This window comes from Copadichromis virginalis, linkage group LG22 (genome assembly GCF_057382275.1).
Source record: "Copadichromis virginalis isolate Kocher_CV1m ecotype Utaka linkage group LG22, C_Virginalis_male_GT1.1, whole genome shotgun sequence".
In the NCBI taxonomy this organism is placed as follows: Eukaryota; Metazoa; Chordata; class Actinopteri; order Cichliformes; family Cichlidae; genus Copadichromis; species Copadichromis virginalis.
In genome coordinates this window covers 25,305,659-25,323,587 of record NC_140638.1, presented here as the reverse complement: position 1 = coordinate 25,323,587, position 17,929 = coordinate 25,305,659, and the positions used below count along the sequence as shown (strand labels likewise).

The following is a 17,929-nucleotide window of genomic DNA, read 5'->3' as shown; positions in this document are numbered from 1 at the left end:
ACATTTGAAATGAATTTCGATCAGATCCTCTCTGCCATTGGAGGCTTTGGCAGATACCAGAAAATTCTCTACATATGGATATGTCTACCTCAGATCCTCCTCGCCTTCCACATGCTGGTGAGCATCTTCACTGGAGCCACGCCGCCTCATCAGTGCCGCGAGGGCTCGAGTCCAGCAGCGGGGAATCAGTCCCTGTATTCAGCCACCCTGAACTTCAGCCTCTCCAACTCCTCCTGCTTCTCGCAGGATGTCGTGCTGCTGGGCAACGGCACTCAGCGCGTGCCGTGCAGTGACGGATGGGTCTACAGCAGGGAGACTTTTGAGAGCACCACCGTCACCGAGGTACAGAAACATGACCATCTGGTCTGTTCGGTTTGGGCTGAAGATCAACTTTAGTCATTAATCAGTTCACTTTCATGCTGGGAAAAGAGGCGGAAATCAAAAAAAGCGACAAAAAGGTGTCAAATAGTAGACGGTAGGCTATCATTTGATACTTTTTATTGCTTATATTACCTATTAAATACTTATTATAAGTATCAGAGTAAGGATTTTAATCTCACTAATATATAAAAAGACATATCCAAAGATCATTTGCTGCCAGTGTGGTTTTTAAGCTATGGTGTGGTATCTTTATCCCAAAGTTGGGACTTTTTTGTGTTACAGCAGCCAAAACTACCAGTGTTTAAAACATTTATTAGACCAACACCTAGTGTAGCGTTTATGTCTAAATTAACCGTATTGATATTTACCAAAATCATCTTCTTTTGTTTCTGCAAAGCCTAATCCAAGCGTGCTTAAATTCTTTTATTTAAATTATATTTTTTAATGCTAAAATATAATCGTTGTTGTTAGCCGTTGATTCCCAAATTTACTGTTTTATAAGCAGAAAAAAAGGGAAGCACTTAAAAATTATATTAAGATGTCAAATTACGGTTATTTACTTGCAATGTTGGCCTATAATATGTGAAACACATGTACAATCTGTCCCGCGTGAATGATATTAATTCGTTAAGTGCCAGAAAGAACATTTCTGTCACAGGGTAGAAGCCGCAATAAGTTTTTGGCAAAGTGACTTTCATCGATCTTTTATTTATCCAGTTAAAAAGTCTCATTGACTTACGACTTATGTGACCAAGTGGGTAGCAGAATTTGCAACAAATATCTAGAAGGAAATTTTAATTATTATTTTTTTTAAATTTCCTAGGAAGATATTTTAATTGGCCATAAAGGACTACACTGGTTATAATGTCGCAGTCATAAAGATATGAAGAGCTTGCATTTTTTATGTAACCCTTTGTAAATTCTGTTCACTAAACTCTATTTACCAATATAAATAAAGATATTACACATAGAAAACGCATAGAAACATTGGAAATCACTTTTTGGCAAAACCTGAATTTAGTGTTTTATGTAGGCTACCTATATAACAATATAGTTTTCTTTATTTATCCTGTTTTTGACAAATATTTGTGTTGATCTTATGACATGTGGTCATATGACAATGCTTCTTGGCAATAAATCATAGCTTATTTGTTTTCCCTTTAATGTCGTGACAATTGTCAGGAAAATGCATTTGTGGGTTGAGCAGCAGAGTTGAGTACGTGGGTTGTGCCGTGAAAAACTTGACAAATCTTAATCGCTGTTGCTACATTTTCTGTGACCAGCACAACAACATTGTCTGAAATGCGACAAATAGTGATTAAGACTGGGATGCCATGCCAAAGCAGTGTGTGGCCAAACTAGTGAGGAGGAGGTGCCGGGCTGTTGTGGCTGTGTACGGCTTTTCTACATGCTGCAGAGGCCCCTGTTTGATAAATGAATCAGTTGTTAATCTGCCAATATCTCTTGTTTCTTCAGACTTCAATCATATAACCCAATAAACAACACCAAACAAGAGTCACGATTTAAGAGAAGATTTGCAGGTTTTTCATCGGTGCGATCCACATACTCAGCTCTGCTGCTCAACCCACAAATGCATTTTTCTTACAAACGTGGCACCATTTGGCACCCAATGTGGCACCCAAATAAACTGGCTGTCCAAAGAAATAATCAACCAAACATAAATGTTCTTATTTTTTGTGCTAAATGCATGTAATAAAACAATATGGCAAGGCAAATATCTCAAAATCCATGGAAAAGAAAGGAGCTAAATAAGGAAAAACATGAATAAAATAAAATAAAATTCAAATATGTAAAAATCTGAGAAATTATTTCATGAAAGACTGATGTGATGATAAAGAGTAATGAACCCAGCACAGCAAACATCCACATTAGCTTTCCAAAGGGCCTTGGAGCCAAAATAAGCAACTGGCCCCACTCACACCCTGCTGCACCCCTGCTGTTCACGGCTGCTGTTGTAATCATACACAAATTAATCAACAACAGTTTGTATTATATTACATAAGAGTCTTCTTGGCATAAAGGTTCTTGTGTCCTTGATATTGTGCTGTAGTGCCACATATTTTCCTTGACTAACAGTCACTGTCTCAATAAAGGGATTCAGAAATGATTGCCATCATTTTGTACTGCGACCATATCCTGGACAGTTTTGCCACTTCTTCTTGGACTTTGGAAGGTTCAGTTTGTGTGCAAGGACTATTTTATGTTTAATGAGCCAGAACAGAAACAAATGACAGTGTAATTTGAAAATCATCAGTGTCTGGTCATTTACAGCTGGTCAGCTGCCATTTTTGGCAAGTATAGACTGATTTAATCATATTTCCTTAGAGGTTGCAGTCAATCTGACCCTGATGCAGCTCTAACCCTTTCCTAAGGTCCATTTGCACTTGGAACTTTATGACAGTGCTTTGTTTTGTCCAATGCCAGTTTGATACCATACTCTATAATCAATATCAGCAAAGAGCAGCTCAAACACACAAGCAAATTTACTTTGACAATACTCTACATAGACATAGGTACTGGGCCAGATACAGCTACAGGATCTGCATAAACATGTGCAAAGCTCCCATTGCACAGCTTTTGTGCTGATGTTAATGTCAGCAGCAGTCTGGAGCCCTGTAGTTACTGAGTCAGGAGAGCGTTGGCAACTTTTCCACAATATGCGCCTCAGCACTTGAAAGGCCTGCTCTGTAAGATTATATGGTCTGCCACTTTGTGGATGAGTTGCTGTGGTTTGGTTCCTAAAAGCTTCCACGTTGCAATGATACCACTTTCATGTTATTGTGTAGTATCAAAGGAGAAAGAAATTTCAGGAACTGACTTGTTTCACCGATATCATCCTACTACAGTACTACACTTAAATGTATTGAGTTCTTTTACAAAAGTGAGGTGCTTAAGATTACGTGATGTAGCCCGATACTTTGCCCACAGAGTGTATGTCACTTGCACCAGTGTGTGAATGTATGTGTGAATGCGCTTTGGGGTCCTCAGGGACTAGAAAAGCGCTATACAAATACAGGCCATTTACCATTTGCATGGCCATTCACCAATACATAAGAAATAAACAAATGCACAAGGAGTAACTTCTTTTTCCATCTACCAGTGGGACCTGGTGTGCAGCAAAGCTGTGTTCAACAACATTGGATCATCTATCTACATGTTTGGCCTGCTGGTGGGATCGGTGGTGTTTGGAGCCATGGCTGACAGGTAGGCTTTTCTCACTCGGCGCACAGATAGAACAAAGTGTCAGATCCTCAGCATCAAAGCACGACTGTAGGGGTGGCCACTGCTGTAGGCCTTTGCATGTGGTAACTGTATGTAAGGGGAGCAGTTAATTTATTTGCTTCATCAGCTACAGATACACACGATAAAACTGTTCAGACTTAACTGTGTGACAGTAAAAATCACCCATACGTTTAACATTCTTGTTCATTCTCTGTTTTTTCTTTAAACTAGAAACAATAGAAGGGTAGTATCATCAATATCTTGGAAAAGTCTTTGAACTGACACAGTAGATCTATTGCAGAAAGACAAATGGGAAGTGGGAGTGGGTCATGAGACCTGTGCTTCCCTTTTATTGACGGAGCTGAAAGGGTTAAGAAACTGAAGAGTGAAGGCTGCAGTGGGTGGTAGTGAGCAGGTGGCAATATGTGGTCTTCCTGGTAAGTTAGGGCTAAAGTGAACAAAAGGAAGCGTTTGCACCTGAAAAGAAAAACAGCCCAGGGAGCAAACTGAAGTTCCCAGCTTTGTTACTAATTTTCAAACCTCAGATTTTCTCTGGTGAACATAAAGTTATAAGCACTTGGTTTCTGATAACTGCACCTCCTACACTAAGAACTAGATAAAGACTTAGTATTTTTTTTCTTTTATGTGTTTCGAGCTTAGTGTGATATCTTTACTTCTGTTTCGTTGGGTCTACTGGTGCAAATCTTTAATAATGAGGGAGGGCTAACTCACATTCCTGTGTCCTCTCTCTGTCTACAAGGTATGGCCGACGCTTCGTCCTGCTGCTGTCCCTCGCTCTCCAAACTGTGTTCGGTGTCGCTGTGGCTTTCGCACCCAACTTCCCGGTCTATGTGATTCTTCGCTTTGTAGTTGGCACAACAATATCTGGTGTCATCATCAATGCTTTTGTACTTGGTACTAAACAAACACACACACACACATACTCAAACCCTGCATGAGTATGATGATTTGAGGCTGCTGTAGTGGAGCGTCAGCACAGAATACCCGACAGGCACTTACCTTCCTACTGTGATCATTGTAGTGTATGTATGCATATGTGTTGGGTGGGCCAATCGGAATGAAGCTGTGCACGAACACCGTCATGCATGTAGCAATTATTAACATCTATATGTTTTTAAAAATATTTTAAATAAATCCAAATTCTTTTGATTTTCATATAGATCATGTCTCATGAGTCATGTTCAACATACGTTGCCCATTCGAAACGTAATGTTCACCAAGACAACCATAAATAAAGGATGAAGAATTTGAGAAAGCGCTGCTAGTAATTATAAAAAAAGTGATGTTTTCATAAAACACAGTGGCTGATATATAATCTCAGGTTCATTTAAATGGTGAAAAAAGATAATTCATTAATTTTTTTTAAATTTTCAATTATTTAACAATAATGCCATGTATGACAGGACTGACATTTCTGTTGATGCAGGATAGTGTGTTTATGTTTTTTAAATGTTTAAGCGTTCCTATTTTAATTTCCTCATTATGACTTTAATTTTAAAGCAATATCAGATCAATAAGATGCATCTCAGACATATAAGGACCTCATTTATTCATATAGAACTTTTATACTAAAAAACAACTTACATTTCAATATTAAATATTTAATTTGGTAATTAATTTATAAATTAATTAATCTATTAATGTTATTATTATTTTTCAAAACTTTTCACACTTTTCTGATGACTTCAGGGTTTGTCATTTTCCGAAGAGTTTTTAATAAAGAAAACATAATGACATACGCCTCAACAAAATCATCCTCCTAGTCAGTGTTAAGACTTTTTAAGTTTTATTAATCGTCACAGATCCAGCACAGGCGTGTTTCTGGTTGAGTGTCCCAAAAGTGTGTGTATAAAAAAAACACGTTGGTATCTGTTGCAATGTGATTACATTTACTTTAAATGCAGATTAAATGCAGTTAAAACACTATTTCAAACCTACATAGTTTTATATCCTGGCTGATAAACTTCAATTTTATTTACTCAGAGTGGAAACATGGAAACAGCTAACGAGGCTCTAATTAGATACACTGAGAGACACCGCTAATACAAATTTATGGTTGGTGTCTGTGTGGAGTCTGAGGGATTGTGGGATTTGAGTCTGTGAAGATATATTTGTACACAGTTCTCTAAAAAAGCCAACAGCACATAAACTGACATTGGTGGCCCTGCAGATATGTTCACTGCTGACTGGTTGAAAGTATATATTTAAAAAAAACATGCGTGGGAAGCACAGATAGTATTTGCAGTGGTTAGTATTTATTCTTTCACTTGGTTTCACTTCACTACAAAGATGTTCTTATTGTCTTACAACCAGAGCCAATATCAGCACAAACATGAAGGGAACAGTACACACCTATAGCATGCTGATCAGTGGTTCCTGCAGGTTGCTGGTTCTCGCTGGATGAAATCAGTTACAAAGAGGATGCTGCACCATAAACCTGCTTCTGATTTGAGATTACTGTGGTTCCCAGTCGTTTGCATGCAACACGTCAACTTATTTCCAAACAGTCTGTGACTGCCAGCTGAGTGAATAGTAAATGGATTGGTTCTTTTATAGTTATAGTTAAAGTTTTCTACTCTACAAGCACTTTTTTCTACATCTGCATCTAACATTCACACTCAAGGATGTACAAAGGATGTGTGGTAAGAACACTAAAGTGCTCTGCTTCCCTAAGGATATGGTCAACAACCTGAAGGAGAGAATTCTTCAAATTGCAGATGAATATCCAACTGTGACAAACATTGTTCTGCATACAGGGTTAAACGATGTGTCCAAACAACAGTTGGAGGTTCTGAAACGGGACTTTACTGGATTATTAAATACTGTAAACTCTGTGAATGCAGCTGTATTCATCAGTGGACCTGTACCGCCGGTCAGAGGAGGAGACGAGAGATTCAGCAGGTTGTTTGCACTGAATAAATGGCTTATATCAGCATGTACTGACCACTCAGTGCATTTTATCAACAACTTTAATATTTTTTGGGAACGCAGAAGCCTGCGTTCCCAACCCAGAAGAGCTTCGCCCAGAAAAGCTTCAGAAAGGAGAGACATCAGAGGCAAGAAGAGGGGTCCCTATTTGCCTCCAACTCTCTCAACAACACCAACGACCAGGACCAGGGACCATGACCTTCCCCAGTCCCCCAAACCCCTGACCGGCCATCACCCTCTCCCCCCCTCCCTTTCTCCCTCCTCCCCACCCCTGAAATTCACTGAGGAGATGATGGAGCGGGTCAGTGCTGGGCTCAGATCTACCCCCCGGCCCAATCCCTTTTTGTCCCCCATAAACCCCCCACCAGAGCAGCCAAAGGTTTGCCATCGAGCCCCGCCCTCAACAAAGCAATCGAAGTTACATTGCCCAGCCTCGCCCCCCTTAGTTCCTCCTTACCACCTTCATGCTCTGTCTCCGCAGTCTGATGTGTGATGTGTGGAGGGTCCGGGCTGCGAGGATTATGGCAGTGGTGACTTTTCCCAGGAGAAGCTGGGACCCTGTTTACTAGAAGGTTTTAAAATCTCTGTACTTTTAGGTGACAGAAGGAGACATGTGGCCTGGTCAAAACACAGAGAGCTGCACTCTAAAAGATCTTTAAATATAGTAAACATACCTTGTGTGCCACAGACTGCTCCCAAACACAAGGGGGCAAATAATGCCTCTAAAACACTTAAGTTGGCTTCATTAAATGTTAGATCTTTAGCTGGGAAAACATTTTTAATTAATGATTTAATCACTGAGCACAGCCTTTTTTATGTTTTTAACTGAAACTTGGTTGGACCAAAGTAACAGTGGAGCTGTTCTCATCGAGTTGACCCCTCCTAACTACAGTCAAAGGAGCTTGCAAAGAAAAGCGTCTGGACTTCTTTAAGTTGCTTGAAGACGTTTCACCTCTCATCCGAGAAGCTTCTTCAGCTTCTTCAGTTCTCGGATGAGAGGTGAAACGTCTTCAAGCAACTTAAAGAAGTCCAGACGCTTTTCTTTGCAAGCTCCTTTGACTACGATGACCTGGATGACTGAGAACCTTCACAGACCTCCTAACTACAGTTTTATCAGTGAGGCCAGGGTGAGCAGGAGAGGAGGGGGGGTTGCTGTCTTATTTAATGACTCATTTCAATGTAAGCAGCTCTCTCCTGGAAGTTTTCAGTCTTTTGAATATGTGGCTCTACAGCTGAAGGCCCCATCCAAAGTTGTGTTTCTTAATGTTTACAGGCCTCCCAAATACTGCACAGACTTTTTTAATGACCTCAGTGAACTGCTGTCTGTGATCTGTGTTGATTTCGACTGTGTAATTATTGTTGGAGATTTTAACATCCATGTGGACAACCCTCAGGACAAAGGGACTAAAGACCTGAGTAACACTCTGGGCAACTTTGGGCAATTTCAGCACACACAAATATATCAACAGCAGTGATCACAAAACTGTGTATAACTGAATACAGTAGTGAGATCTTTAACCAGGTCTTCCCATTAACACCTGGCCTGTCCAAAGGTTCAGTCAATGAGCTCGTCAATAGCTTTAATGCAAAAATGTTAAATGTAATGGATACAATTGCTCCCATTAAGGTGAAGGTTATCTCTGGAAGGAAAAAGTCTCCATGGAGAAACTCCACTCTGGTGAAAAATGAAAAAAGAGAGTGTAGGAAAGCTGAGCGCAGATGGAGAAAAACAAACCTCCAGGTTCATTATGACATTTATAAAGAGAAACTTCACAATTATAATTTACAACTGAGGAGTGCAAGGAGGTCCTACTTCTCTGACATCATCACCAAAAACAGTCATAATGCTCGGGTCTTATTTTCTACAGTTGACAGGCTAACAAACCCTCCTGTGTCAGTAGCAGCTGAACTTCATTCGACCATGGCCTGCAATGACTTTGCCAAATTCTTCACAGAAAAAATCCAAAAGATTAGACAAGCAATTGGTACATCAACAGCAGATCCAGGATATGTACTGTGTCCACCAAAAAACTGTTTAAACACCATGAAACAGTTTCAACCTATTAACAGCAAAGACCTGGAGGACATCTTAGGTCAACTGAACTCCTCCTCTTGCTGTTTAGATGTCCTGCCAACAAGTGTTTTCAAGAAGGTCTCAAAGACTTTGGAGTCAGACCTGTTACAGATCGTCAACTTTTCTTTAATGTCAGGTGTGTTTCCGGAACCACTAAAAACTGCTGTAATCAAACCTATACTGAAAAAGGACAATCTCGACAAGACACAAGTGAACAACTACAGGCCGATCTCAAATCTCCCATTTTTAAGTAAGATCATTGAAAAAGCAGTTTCTCAACAGCTCAATTACTTCTTAAAACAGAATAACTGCTACGATGCCTTCCAGTCAGGTTTTAGACAGAACCACAGCACTGAAACCGCTCTGACAAAAGTGTTTAATGACATATGTCTGAATACAGACAGTGGAAAAATGTCAGTCTTAGTTTTACTGGATCTCAGTGCAGCATTTGATACAGTTGACCACAACATATTACTCAAACGACTGGAGAACTGGGCAGGTCTTTCAGGAACTGTACTAAACTGGTTCAAAACTTAGAAAACAGGAAATACTTTGTATCAATAGGTAACTTCACATCTGAGCAGACAAGTATCACATGTGGAGTTCCCCAAGGTTCCATCTTGGGACCCCTTCTGTTTAACATTTACATGCTCCCACTGGCACAGATTATAAAGAACAACAAAATAAACTACCACAGCTATGCAGATGACACACAAATATATATCACAATGTCACCAGGAGACCAAGGCCCTGTACAGGCTCTTGGTAAATGCATTGAGGAAATTAATGACTGGCTGTGCCACAATTTTCTCCAGCTAAACAAAAACAAAACTGAGGTAATAGTCTTTGGTGCCAAAGAAAAACGATTACAGGTCACCAGAGAACTTCAATCTATACACCTAAAAACCACAAACCAGGCAAGAAATTTGGGTGTAGTGATGGATGCAGACCTAAACTTAGAAAAACACATTAAGACAATAACAAAATCAGCTTACTATCACCTCAAGAATATATCAAGGATAAAAGATCTGATGTCTCAACAGAACCTGGAAAAACTAGTCCATGCATTCATCTTTAGTAGGCTTGATTACTGTAACAGCATCTTTACAGGTCTACCTAAAAAATCAGTCAGACAACTACAGCTCATTCAGAACTCTGCTGCTCGAGTCCTCACTAAGACCAAAAAAGTGGACCACATCAGTCCAGCTCTGAGGTCTTTACACTGGCTGCCTGTCCGTCAGAGGATAGACTTTAAAGTTCTGATGCTGGCCTATAAAGCTCTGAATGGTTTAGGACCAAAATACATCAGTGACCTCCTGACCCAGTATGAACCTTCCAGATCCCTCAGGTCCTCTGGATCCGGTTTTTTAACCAGACACGGAGAAGCTGCATTCAGCTTTTATGCTCCTTATATCTGGAACAAACTCCCAGAAAGCTTCAGATCAGCTGAAACACTCAGTTTATTTAAATCCAGGTTGAAGACTCACCTATTCTCAGCTGCATTTGAATAAAGCACCAAATCCACACCTTTAAGCTTAAATTTCAAAACTTACATTTTAACTACTGATTTTATCTGCTGTTTTTTTTAAATCGATTTTAAATCATGCTTTTTATTTGTTTTTGTTTTTTAATGTCTCTGTAAAGCACTTTGAATCACCTTGTTGTTGAATTGTGCTATATAAATAAACTTGCCTTGCCTTACTCACTTAAACCTTGTTACACATCCAAAAAAGCACACAGGTTATATCAGGTGATTAACGGTCACAAGATTCGTGGTCACATGACTCAAAACCTCATAGACTACTAATGCACCACCATGCCAGACATTTAAGAGCTCTGTCTAGCGCTTTCCTTATTTTCACCTAAGTTCTCATACAGTTATTTTTTGTGCTGAGTAAGCAAACATGACAGAACTTTTAGATGTAAATTCAGGCTTTAGACAGCTAGGCTCTCCTCATCTTTATGCTAACAACAAAGGAACACATTTGTGCAGACCTTTCATTATCTTCAGATATGCAAATAAACTGGTTGAAAGCTGTTTTTGCAAAACCCTTGCCACCATTACCCACAATTCCTCTCCTCTCCTCGCTTCGTTCTACAGGTACTGAGTGGACATGCACCAAGAGACGCATGCTGGCTGGTATCATCACCGACTATGCCTATGGCCTGGGTTATATGCTGCTAGCAGGAGTAGCATATCTTATACGAGACTGGAGAAAGCTGCAACTAGCAATATCAGCCCCGGGCTTCCTGCTTAGCTTCTATATATGGTGAGAAATTCAACTGACATCTGAATATAAAATCTGCCCTGCTCAGACATGAAAATACACCTGCATTTCTATGAGTGTCTTGCATGTTATCATTCCTCATTTTCTCCTTTTCTCTACCTCTCTGTTTGACCTCTCAATGCCAACAAGGGTGCTTCCCCATTCGGCCAGATGGTTGTTGGCCAACAACAGGAGAGAGGAGGCCATCGCGCTCCTTCGCAAGGCAGCGCTTGTTAATGGTCGTGTCTTACCTCCCACCGTACAGGTGTGTGTGTGTGTCAGGTTCAGGATCACCTGGTTCAAAAACAGTGTTTGTGACAGTGCTAGGCTTTATTTTTACAGCCACCTTTCTCCTGTTTACTCTGTAATCTCTAACAAAAACCTCGTACTCCTCCAGCAGCAATCGCACACAAACCTAACTGCATTTCAGATCACACACCAGTAGTGTGAGCATTCATTACATGCTACATTAAACCAAGGGAAAACAGTGAACAGGGCATGCTGTCCTGGAAGCAAATGTTTGCTCCTTTGATCTTCATGTGGCCTCGTGCGATTCTGTAACAAAATTAAAAGAAAATAATCACAGAGAAACCTCCTCCCCTTACAGTTGCCTTTATATCAGCAGCGATGATCTCGGAAAAGCCGCAGAGATTTCGTCGTCTTCATCATTTCCATGCGAAAAAGAAAAGAAAAAGCCATATTAAATGTTTTGTTTTGTCTCGTAGGACTCATGCTGCAGTTCTCTCATGAAACGGGTCCCTTTGGCATTTTCTATCTGGCAAGATATTCATAAGAATTAAATATGAATCAAGTGAAAGCTGAGCTTCCTGAGGAAAATGAGACAATCACGAAATGAGGAGTACAACTTTTATACAGTGAAACTTAATAAATAAATAAAAACATACATTTCTAAGCTGGTTTTCAAAGCTGAATCCTCTGATTTGATGATGGCCACATGAAAGCTGAAGGACTTGAGGTTTCGTGCTGAGAACACTGTTTTCTTGATTTGTTTTAATGCAGCGTGTAATGCATGGTCAGGATAGCAGGGATTTTCTCGGGCTGTGTGCTGAACACGTGCAAGTTTGTGGCACAGATGAAACTTCAATAACTGGTTGTCATGACTCACAGCTGGTGATACACTATTGCAGTCTAGTGACGACCTTCCAGACTAATCAGTCTTCCCGTTACCGTGGTTTCATGTACAGAGCTAGACGGAGAGATACGCAGTAACTATATTGTTTGATCAATATGTAAAAAGGCTTGAATTAATTCACTTCACATGTAATGAATAAAGAATATATGCAACTTTACCTTTTTGAATGAAATTACAAATAAACGTAAATTTTCCATGAATTCTATTTCAGTGCTATCAGGCCAAAAATGATCCAACAATGTCCTGTATATGGCTGTGAAAAAGGCCATCCTGCTTTACTACTGAGTATTTTATGTACTTTAAATTTTGATACTAAAACATGTTTTATTATTAATCATGTACAGGTGTTAAAATTGAAATTGACAGGTGGGGAACCCTGAGATAGATGGAGCAGTGCCACAGGGGGGTTAACTTAAATAAGTCACATGATGATGTGCACTGGGAGTTACAGTAGTTTCTTTGTGGACAGCCGGTGATCAGCTGACCTGTACTCCTGGTGTTGATGACTCAGAGGTTTACTGCTCCTTGTGGATTTAGCTAAATGCATTCGGCAAAGATATAAGCAGTCGTTACATGAGCCATCATGACTGCTTAAAGCCAGCGTGGCTAAAGGCACCTGTACCACAACACTGCTAAGTACTAGATCAGCCTACACATAACTGTATGGGGTTTGTAAGCTGAAGCATGCTCCACACCTTATAAAAACATCTGGTTTGAGGATTTTTAATGTAACACTTAGATTTAAATATAGTATATTTTGATTTAACATTTACAGTACATCAAGTAGTGTAGGGATGTTTTTAATGTACAGGTAAAATGTAAAAGCCTCTTTTGTGGTTTCTGATTCGTTTGTGGCGTCCACATCAGGTTGAGTGTGAGATATCGGTCGAGGGGAAGAGAAGTCACTCGGCTGTCGATCTGGTACGCACGCCTCAGATGAGGAAAAGATCGCTGATCCTGTTCTATGTTTGGTACGGCTTCTTGTCGTTTCACTGTCATTTTCAGCAGAGACAATGTCTCTGTAGCTTTTTACCACTCCTCTCTTTCTCCCCTTTGAAATCACAGGTTTGTGAATGTGCTGGTCTATTATGGTCTCTCACTGGGCGTGTCCAGGTTGGGGACAGACCTCTACCTGACCCAGTTCGTGTTCGGGCTGGTTGAGATCCCAGCTCGTTCTCTGGTCCTCGTCGTGCTGCCCTTTAGCCGCCGACTCACTCAGAGTGGCTTTCTGGCAATCGGAGGCCTCGCCTGTCTGCTCATGCTTGCAGTGCCTGCAGGTAAGATGGAAACTTGCTAAAATGCTTTTTCTTCCTCAAAAAGCTAATATTAAAATTTATTTCATCACTTGAATGATTTTTCTCCTTCGGTCTGCAGATCATCCCAATCTCCTGAGTGGTCTCGCCATGGTAGGGAAGTTTGGCATAGCGGCGTCGTTTGCTGTGATCTATGTCTACACTGCTGAGATATTCCCCACGGTGCTTCGGTGAGACTTCTGTCCTAATCATCAAACGGTTATTTCAGTGACGCATTCCTGAAACTGTTTCTTTTCCCTTGCTGTGCCAAAAGGCAAACAGGAATAGGCGTATCCTGTATGTTTGCAAGGATAGGTGGTGTGCTGGCACCCATTATCAACATGCTGCATAACCACAGCCCGGCCACACCCCTCGCCATCTTCGGCATCTCTCCGCTTCTGGGAGCTGTCCTTGCCCTGGCCCTTCCTGAAACTGCCAACAGACCTCTTCCAGACACAGTGGAGGATGCAGAGAACTGGGATGTTAGGTAATTGTTTAAAAACCTGCTTGCTTCTGAGCAAAATACAAAAGAAAGGATGAAAATAAAAACGCAGGTTAGCAAACTTTAACACACAGTCTTCAATTTGAACTCCAAAGCACATGAAACCTCTACACTTATGAGTGTCTACTTTTTGTTATTCCTCTCTCGCAGGACACCTCCAACCGAGGAAAACCCAGAGATGTGTGAAGATGATAGCCAATCAGGACGCAGCACAGAGAAGCTGGAGTTATGCAATCTGGCAAGCCACACCTAATGCACAGCCTCAGCTTTGATGCCAGAAATACTACTTTTCACAAAACCCTCTATGCAATTACACGTCAGGTGTTTGATTCTGAGCAGAACATATTTCAAATGGAAAAAAAGCAGCACAGAAATATCTGTGTTTTACAATCTTTTAAATCCATCAGAGATTTACACCTTTTACTTGGGGTTTGAATGTGGCTAGGCAGAATAATAGCTCCTATTAGGATTTTGCACATGTGTATATATTCATCCATGCATGAGAGCACTCATACATCACTTCCCTGCCACCAGAACGTCTGCACTGCCTTTTGGGTGAAAACAATCAGCGTAAAAGTGCATTACTGTAGGGTCTTTACATCAATATAAAGCTGAGTTGGATTGTTCTGTAAGTATGTCATTTAAGTCAAATTTAAAGAGTAAACAGTCACATTTGTAAAATCTGCCAGTTTAATAATAACTCTGTAGCAACAATGAAAACGCAGCAAAAATTAATTTAATCTTCTCCTGTATGTAAGTCGGCTAACAGTTAGCTTGTCAGACATGGCTACAGCAAGCTAAAGCGACTTCCTCTCTCCTTCTGCGACACTCGTTAACTCCAGAAACTTCTTGTAGAACCACATGTATTAACTTGAAGTAATAGTTCACTGTATGACTTTCTCAGTCTACCACGTTATCGTGGAGGAATTCTGGGACATCTTCCTTACAGCGTTGTTTCAGTTCATTGAGGTTTGCAGGCATTTGTTTATACACAGCTCTGTTAAGCACCTGCAACAGCATTTTAATCAAATTGAAGTCTTGACTTCGACGGGACCATTGTAACGCCTGGATTCTTTTCAGCCGTTCTGTTCCTGCTGTGCTGTTACGTGACCATATTTGGGTCAAACGTTAGCTGACGGACAGATAGTCACACGTTTGACTTTAGATCACTTGTGTGTACGGAGGAGTTCATGGTCGACTCAGTCACTGAAAGATGCTTAGGTCACATGGCCAACAGGAAGCCTGAATCATCACCCCTCCACCACCGTGCTTCACAGCTGATATGAGCTGTAAGTGCTGATATGCTGAGTTTGGTTTTAGCCAAAAGATATTCTTCAGAAGTGTTGTGGTTTGTTCAGATGTTACTGTTCAAACCTAAGCATTGGTGCCATGTTCATTTTAGAGAGGAGATGTTCTCCTGGTAGGTCCTCACAAGCAAGCGACTTTTTCTGTCTTTTTTAAATTGTACTGTCGTGAACTTTAAGATTTAACATTCTAACTGAAGTGTGTAGACTCTGAGATGTAGCTCACGTAGCTGTTTTTTGCTGTTACTCTGAGCATTTGGTGGTCTGACTTTGGGGTGTCCATTCCTCTGAAGATTCGGTAATGTGTTAACACACACCTGAATGCACCAGACCATCAAACGTCTGCTTTTTTAGAAGTGGTCACGCTTGTTGTTAGTCAGTTAAATAAACTGTGTTCTATTATCCTCTTAATTGCTTTGGAAGCATTAAATGTGTACTTGGGTCTTCACAGGCAGCATGAAGTCCAGTGAAAACTTTCTGTTTCACGTGACTGTAACGGTGCTGATTGTTGATCTGTGTGTGCTGCGTGCTATAAATTCGCAAAGATCTCCGGACTGTGTTTCGCACCACTTAAAATTAGGTATTGTTTTCACTCAAGATGGGTGTGCGGTTGCTGTTCAGGGCAAAATCCCTGGACGCGCTGCTCTTGTGATTGGGGGTGCCGAACGCACAACTAAACGTTGTTTAAAGACTGGAGAAGACTAGCAGACTGCCAAATGCAACGCACCTATTCTCCAAACGTTATTACTGCATTTTAAACATTTTGTTCAAAGAAACATGCTTGATATTTTTGTATGAAAGTGTTTTTGTTTTGGGCATATGTTGGTTGTAGCACAAATTTATATTGCAAGCAACTGCCTCATCTTCGTCTCAAGCCAAGAAAAAAGAGACTAGTCAAGTGAGACTGCATGCACTAGTGAAGCCTTTTAGTTAGACTGCTGTATTTAATAGATTTGGATGAAAAAAAAGAGATTTGACTGTTATCAGCATGTGGAAGAATATTTGATTTCAGCAGTGTTGTTGTTGTTGTTGTTGTTGTTTTTAGATTTGTTCTCCTTTTATTATTGTCCAATACAAATGGACTGCAGCATGTATCAATGATAACACTCTATGAGTCTTCACAAGCAATCAAGGGCTGTTATTGTTATGAATTATAGAAGAAATTCGATTCATGTATCGGATGCACTTGAATGTGCAATATGATGCCATACAGTGCTGTGAAGTATCTGTGCCCCTTCTTGATTTTATTTTTACACATTTAATGAAATCATCATTTAAAAACTGCATTTTGCGTTTACTCTGGTTACTCTGCTTAATGATCTGAAACATTGTGACGGATGAGAAAAAAGAAAAGAGGGACTCAGGAAGCGGGCAAATACTTTCACACAACACTGTATGTTTGTGCTGTTATTCAGGCACAAGCATTTACATGTCCAACTGTAAAATTGTAAATAGAAATAAAATGCAATGATTTGCAAACCTCATAAACCCACATTTGATTCACAATAGAATATGGAAACAATATGGAACATTTAAACTGAGAAAAAAAATGATTCTAGCTGCTTATCAGTCCTGAGTCTTTATATCTTGTTCTCTTCATGATGTGCCAATTGCTTTCTGTTGGTGGAAGGTCTGGACTGCAGGAAAAATTCCAAGAAAAAAATGGAAAAACCCCCAACATGTTTTACATTAAAGTGGCAAATTAATGAGAAAAATGGCAAATTTGCCAGGAATAATACAAAAAAACCCCCTTTTTCTTAGATGACCTAATTTAATTCTACTTTTCAATTGGACTTTGCAATAAAGAAATCCTTGTGGTTTAAGTTCAGAATCACCACATTTTCAAAAGCGTCTGAGTTTCAAAGAGTCATTGTCGTGAGCTGCTATTCATGAGAAAACACACTGATTTGGATGAGGTAACAGCCTGTGTGTGAAGTACTACAGCACAGTTGATATCTTGAGGACTTGTGGTACATCAGGACGCAATCCAACAGATTATTAAAGCATTCAATCCTCATGGTTTGAAGGATTGAAACCATGAGAGGCGTCTTAGGCACTGTAGGCTCAATGTTCTCTCAGATTTGCCACTTTAATGTCAAAAATCTTGAGTTTTTTCTCAAAATTTTATACCCACTCTGCTTTTTTTTTTTAATTTTGGGCCCTCATATGTATGTATATGCCATTCAGCACTGATGGTGCCTTTTCAGATGTGTAATTGCACAGCCCCTGATGCACTCACACACCGTGAAAGACACAGGATTTATCCGGGAGGACATGACGCTCATGTTTTCCAAAAGGAATTTCACATTTCTGACCACAGAGCAGTTTTCCAATTTCTCCGGCATCATTTCTTTATCATGTTCCTGTATGACTTAATATTTTTGTGACCTTCCATCAATTTAAAAAAAAAAAGAAAATAGTAAAGTCAATTGAAACACTTGATATTATTTCTGTTCCATTATGAAAACAATTTGTTGTAAGATTTTTTGTAGATTTAAAAAAACAAACAAACTAAATTCCTTTTGCAAAGAAATTAAAGAAACCAATTGTATAAATGTCGATATGCATGATGTGAGAGTGCACGCCTTAATGCTGGCCACAGCATGTGATGTTAGATGTCATTATAAATGCAACTTCTTTTTATAGCAGGAATAATTTGCCTGTAAAGGACGAGTGGAAATTTGTGACTTATCTGAAATAAGGGCATTGAGCCAGTGTGCCTTGAGCAGTAAAATTTTAATGACTGAGTGAACTTGTTCTGTGT

General features: G+C 40.0%; 1 protein-coding gene across 1 annotated transcript; it reads left to right on the top strand.

Annotated features, from left to right (window-relative positions):
* LOC146683442 (solute carrier family 22 member 13) lies at positions 1 to 17,913 on the top strand. The gene is made up of 10 exons (XM_085446685.1): positions 1 to 342; positions 3,503 to 3,606; positions 4,385 to 4,539; positions 10,749 to 10,917; positions 11,065 to 11,179; positions 12,935 to 13,038; positions 13,133 to 13,344; positions 13,442 to 13,550; positions 13,634 to 13,846; positions 14,012 to 17,913. The coding sequence occupies exons 1-10, from the start codon at positions 10 to 12 to the stop codon at positions 14,112 to 14,114; spliced, it is 1,617 nt and encodes a 538-aa protein (XP_085302811.1). The 5' UTR covers positions 1 to 9; the 3' UTR covers positions 14,115 to 17,913.
* The last annotated feature ends 16 nt before the right edge of the window (positions 17,914 to 17,929 follow it).